At 56.7% G+C, this 6,007-nt stretch overlaps 1 protein-coding gene across 1 annotated transcript; it reads left to right on the forward strand.

Moving 5' to 3' along the window:
- LDBPK_100540 (mitogen-activated protein kinase 3, putative) lies at positions 1 to 1,167 on the forward strand (the record flags this gene model as incomplete). Its single annotated transcript, XM_003858842.1, has 1 exon — positions 1 to 1,167. One exon carries the CDS (start codon positions 1 to 3, stop codon positions 1,165 to 1,167), a length of 1,167 nt encoding a protein of 388 aa, XP_003858890.1.
- Between the last annotated feature and the right edge of the window lie 4,840 nt (positions 1,168 to 6,007).

Here is a 6,007-nt window from a genome sequence, read left to right on the forward strand (position 1 = left end):
ATGCACAAGAGCAACCAGGAGCTGAGCGTGCCCAAGATTGTGGGGGACTTCAAGGTGTACAATGTGAGCGGCTCCCCATTCGAGGTTCCGTCCAAGTACACGCTGCTCAAGATCCTCGGCATGGGAGCCTACGGTATCGCGTGCAGCTGCTTGGATGGCGACACTGGCGAGAAGGTGTCCATTAAGAAGTGTCGCGACGTGTTCCGCGATGTGGAGGATGGCAAACGAGTGCTGCGCGAGATCGATATGATGCGCTTCTTCCACCACGAAAACCTGCTCAATGTGGTGAACATTTTGCCTCCGCTGAAGCGCGAGTACCACAGCTTCGAAGACGTGTACGTCGTCACCCCGCTCATGGACGTAGACATGAATGTCGTACTGCGCTCTCGTCAGGTGCTCGAGGAGTCGCACATGCAGTACTTTGTCTACCAGATTCTGCGTGGCCTCAAGTACCTGCACAGCGCGAACGTCGCCCACCGCGACTTGAAGCCAGCCAACCTCGTCACAAACATCTCTTGTGAGCTCAAGATTATAGACTTCGGGCTGAGCCGCAGCGTCGATGTGCCGTACTCGGAGCTCACGGATTACGTCATCACGCGCTGGTACCGGCCACCGGAGCTGCTTCTGGAGAACACGAACTATTCCACCGCAGTGGACATATGGTCTGTCGGGTGCATTTTTGCAGAGATGTACAACCGCAAGCCCGTTTTCCCAGGTCGCAATACGATGGACCAGCTGCGCATGATCGCGCAGCACATTGGCAAGCCGCCAGCCAGCATCGTCGAGCACCGCGAGGCGCTGGAGAAGCTGAATGAACTGCCGGACGGGTCACTCAACATTCCCAAACTCGTCCCCGGGCTGGCCGGCAACACGGAGGGCATAGACTTTCTCTCCAAGATGTGGACGCTAGACCCGAGCAAGCGTCCGACCGCGGCTGACATGCTCGCGCACCCATACCTGGCCCACCTGCACGACGAGGAAGATGAGCCGACCTGCCCCTGCCCCTTCCTGTGGGCACATGAGAGCACCCCGATGGGCGTCTCGGAGCTTCGTCGCGCCTTCTGGGCTGACATTGTTGACTACAATCCGTCTCTGGAGCAGGCCACGCCGCCGGTGACGACGGCTGGTGGCAGCAGCTCAAAGAACGGCAGCGGCCACCATCACTAGCGCACATCTTCTCTTTTCCAACCGCCGTCGTGATTTGTTTCGGCTGTGTGTACCATCCCGCTCAAGCAGGCGGCACACAGCCATGAACGAGAAGAGACGTGTTGAGAGAAGAAAGTAGCGAATAGCGGAAGCGAGGGTGCATGGGTGGACAGGGTGAGACAAGAAGCTGCTCCACAGCGGGAGGAGAGAGCATGACGGGTGCGCAGCGGCGTCAAATCTTATTTTCCGTCTTTCACGCGTTTCAGCGCGTGAGTGTGCGAGTACCTTTGAGGTAGAGTGCGTTCCGCACACCAGCATGCGCGCATGCACCTTCACGCACTAACAGGCGCTTAGTAGCGACGCCTACAACGGAGCCGCTCAGGCGTACGGAAATATTGAGATGGAGTGCGCGTGGATAGCGTTACTCTCTCGCTCTCCCCCTCTGCTGCCTACTCCCCCGCCTTCCTCGACCACGCCCCCACCCCACCCTTCGATTTGCCTTTCTCTTTTATACCTTATCCGATGCGGTCGTTCTTCTTTTCTCGGTTTGAGAGTGTGTGCATATCTGGTGGCAGGCACGAAGAACACATTATCGTCCTTCCACACACCCGTCCACATCGACGCATACACACGCGCACGCACGCGTATACCACTGTGAGTGTGTGTGGGGGTGGGGGTGGGGAGGATATCTGTGCAAATGTCCTCCCCCTCTCCTCCTCTCCGTCTGTCTTTTTCTCTATCTGTATGTGTGTGTGTCTGTGTGTCTACGTTTCTTATTGCTACTGCTCAGCCTTGTGTGAGCGTGTGGTGGTGCGGTTCCGCCCTCCCCCTATTCCAGCCACTCCCTGGTAGGACGGCGTCCCTCTTCTTGTTTCTTTGGTTTATGTGTTCGTCTCCTGGTCACGCACTCACGCGCACATCATTTTTGTTTTTCCATCGACTTCCCTAGTTTGCTGGCTCGCCTAAACGCGTCCGTTGGCCTGCTGTCGTCGCCGTCGTCAGCAACCGCTTTAAACCGGCCCGCGGGAAGCAGATGCGGGGATGACGGGCGATGGACCGCGCCGGCGGTACTCTCCGTATCTGATGTTTTTCCTTCGTTTCTGGGACAGCGCTTGCGTGCGCTTGTGTGGATAATGTAAGCGTGTGTCTCCCTCACCTTTTTTGTGTTTTTGTTGTTTAGATTGGTTTGTGCGGCATGTTGCTGGCTCTCTTTTCGCCTCCCCCTCCTTCCTCCCTTCCTCCTTTCTTTCCCCACCCCCACACGTGTCCTCTCTTCCCCCTTTTTTTCGCTTCGTGTTGCCTTCACATTTGGTTGCTCTTGTTCTTCATGTACATAGCCGCGCTCTCCTTTTCCTCATCCTCCTCCCTCTCTCCCTCGCTTTTTTTTTGCAACGGGGCGCCTCTTCTTTCTTCTTTCTTGTATGGCCTTCAGTGGTGGTGGAGGGAAGGAGGAGGGTAGAGGTAGAGGGGAGTGCCAGTCATCACCACCCTTTTCCTTATCTCCGTTCTCGCTTGGGCCTCTCTGTCGTTCCTGCGTTGGGAAGGCAGAGAGTATATGCCCCCCCCCTCCCCAGGTGTTTGTGTGTGTGTGTGTGTGTGTGGTGTCTGTCTGTCTGTCTGTGCCTGTCCGTCGGTCTCTCGTGCATATGTCTGCTGTTTTTCGTGCTTGTCTCATCGTCTTCTGAAAGCTTGCGACAGGAATGGAACAGGGAGTGCGGATCGCAAAACGATGTGGTGAGGAAGAGTGAGTGTGAACGCTCTCTCCGCCATGCAAATGACATGCTTCACCAGGCACTTCTCTTCACCCCGATTGTGTTCTTCGTCTCGCTTCAGGACTCGAGGAGCTGAGTTGTTGCAAGTATTTCGTTTTTTCTCTACCCACCCCCTTGGGTGACAGAAAGGGGGGATACGTAAGTCTACCTATTCGTGCGCAGTACTACCCCAATGATGACTGCCCAAGAGCAGGATTTTTCTCTGACAGCTGTGCCGGTGTCAGGGGAGGCATCGAGAGTGCGAGTGGAGGGATACCAAATCAGTGTACTCTTCCACAGAAATAGGGAACTCGCCAGTCAAGAAGCGTTGGGAACGTGGATTGGAACGCGTCAAACTTTATGTTTTGATATCATTCTCCCCGCTCATTTTGTCTCTCGACGCCAGGCTGATGTGAGTGTGTGTATGTGTGTGCGTGTGATACATACGCGTCGTGCCATCGCACGCAAGCCTCATTCTCCCGTTGCTGTTGTTTTCTGTCTCTCACCCTCCGCCGCCCGTGCGCGGCGACGACGTTATATGCGCACGCATACATATATATATATATATATATATATGAATATCAAAAGGAATTTTGCAGAAAAGGGGGAGGCCCGTCGAAGAGTAACGTCGGCAGATATGCGCAGGCATGCATGCCATACATACATCACCATCACCACCCCTCCCTCCCCTCGTCCTCTCCTTTCCTTCACTCTAGCCGACCCACCACGACGCCCTAGAAATCAACCGTGAGGTAGGCGATCGAGTCGCAGAGTAGCGTAAGCGGAATCAGTATCAACATATTAGGGACATGCTAGCACGAGACACAGACGTGCACATAAGCGAATATGTTAGCGAGAAGTCTCACGGGAAAAAGGGGGAGGATGAGGGGCATCCCAAGCCGTCTACTGCCTTCGACCGCGACTGCAGCTGCACATTATGAAGCCAATGGTAGAGCGAAAAGAGGGGGCGGATGGGGCATGGAGGTACGACACCTTCACCAGCACGTGCACACTCGCATTGCAAGCAGTTGCAGCGCATGTGTCTTGAGCCTGTGAATGCAGCGCATCCCTGTCGTGTTGAACTCTCGCCTTTTTATTTCTTTCCTTTTTCCTCTATTGTGCGTGCACCCCTTGATGGCGAGGGGGGGGGGGGCGCCCCCACGCGCCGCCATGCACGGTATCCCCCAGGGTCCAGTGGGCCCCACTCTGTTTGGGGTGGAAGCCAAGCAGCCCCCTCCCCCTCTCCTCCTTCATCCCCTGCCAATGCCGAGCCGCCTCTGCTGGCGACGTGGTCACGTGCCTACGGCGTGGGGAGGTCGAAGCGATGCACCGCTACCGCTGTGTCGGCGCACATGTCCCGGACATGGTGGCGGCGCGGCGGCCTGCGACAGCGAGCACACCTCTACGCCGTCCCTCTGACAGGCGCAATTCGAACGCATCCCATCCGGCCATCACTGCCTGCTGGCGGTGAGGCGGGCCTGCGACGCGTGGAGGTCGGGTAGAGCCTGAGGCAGGGGCCGTGCTCAGGTAGCTGGGTCGGCGCACTGCTGTAGCGCGTGTGTGTCTACCGATACCCCGCGCCACGCGATGAGGTCTGTGGCAGGGCTGGTCGGGAGGGGGCCGGTTCAGCGTGGCGGTCTGACCCCATGCTGTGCACCGCAGAGAATGGGCACGCGCGTTGGAAGAAAAAGTCTGTACATGCGGAAGAAGAGAGTGTGGCACTTCAGCATAAATACACAAGTATAGATGCGTCGAAGGACATCCCGCAGCTCCTGCCTTGGCACCACTCTGGCGCCCTCTTCTTCCTCTCTGTGATGCGCCATCATGCCTCGTCCTGCTGCGGTGTACAGGGTGAAGGTCACCGGAAATGATAGCCCTCGTTAGGCGGGTGGTGGGGCGAGCGGGGCTGCGTACATGCATGGGTGCTTGTGTGTACCTTTCACTGTGAAACTGCGTATGGCGGGCTACGCTGTACAAGAATGCCGCATCCGTTCCTTCACGCCTTCTAGCACGCTGTCTCCTTCTCCCCTTCCGTTTACTTTTTTTTCTATCTCTCTCGGCGTTGTGTCGCACACACACGTACGCGTCTCTCACACACTCACACACCAACAGGCATGATCTCTCCCACTGCGCTGGGTCACTTGTCGTCCCCCCTTCTTTCATATTCCTTTTCCATCCCCTCTCTCTCCCTTCATCTAAATCCCATCCCACCCCTCGTCCCCACGAAACCAACAGAGAAGACCTTGCTCGTAAAAAGCGCTCGGCGGCCACAAGCACGCCAGCACGCATGAAGCCTCGTTGGGGATTTTGTACGTGAACGCAGAGCATAACATCGTTTATACACAGAGTCCTGCGGGTCAGAAACAGCACAGCGAGGCAGTACGGTGGGCGACTCTTGGGACGTGGTTGAAAATCCGCCTTTTGTATAGCTTGTTTTGTTTTTGTTCGCTGTCGTCGTCGCGTCTTCCACTGCGCGTGCGTGGGTGGAGGGCGGTGTGTGTGTGTGTGTGTGTGTGCGCCCTCGGCTCATCATTGGCATTAGCCTCCTCTATCCGCACACCCATATTCCTTTCATCGCCCACGCCAAACCCTACACGCACGCTTTCCTATTTCTTTGATTGGTATTCGTTTTCTCGGCGTGCTCGGTACCTCGAGGCATTTCGAGTACTTCCATACACGCCACCCTCCTGCATGTCAGCGGCAAAGGGCAGGCGAGGGGGGGCAGATATCCACGCAGAACCCACGACGCCGGCTTTCACCGCTCCCCTCCCACCTTGATCATCTTCTTTCCCTTGTCATTGCCTGCCTGTGCAAGTCTGAGCGGTTGCTGCGTGCCCGCACAAGGAGACGAGGATAGGAAGGTGGAGCCGACGCCGGTGTGGATGTGAGGCTAACGAAAGAAGGAACAAGAAGATCCGCACCTCCGTACGCACAAGCATCCATCCGCTATCGCTGTGCGTGTGTGAGAAACCCCAGCACGTCGAAGTGGTGGCGGCAACACCAACGACAACCGAAGCCCCGCCACAATTCTCACGCGCATCGCCGAACTGAGGCGAGCAGATACCCATTGCAGGACAAGGACGGGGGTGGGGGGCAGGCTTGAAACTATA

The sequence above is a fragment of the Leishmania donovani genome, chromosome 10 (assembly GCF_000227135.1).
Source record: "Leishmania donovani BPK282A1 complete genome, chromosome 10".
Lineage (NCBI taxonomy): Eukaryota > Euglenozoa > Kinetoplastea > Trypanosomatida > Trypanosomatidae > Leishmania > Leishmania donovani.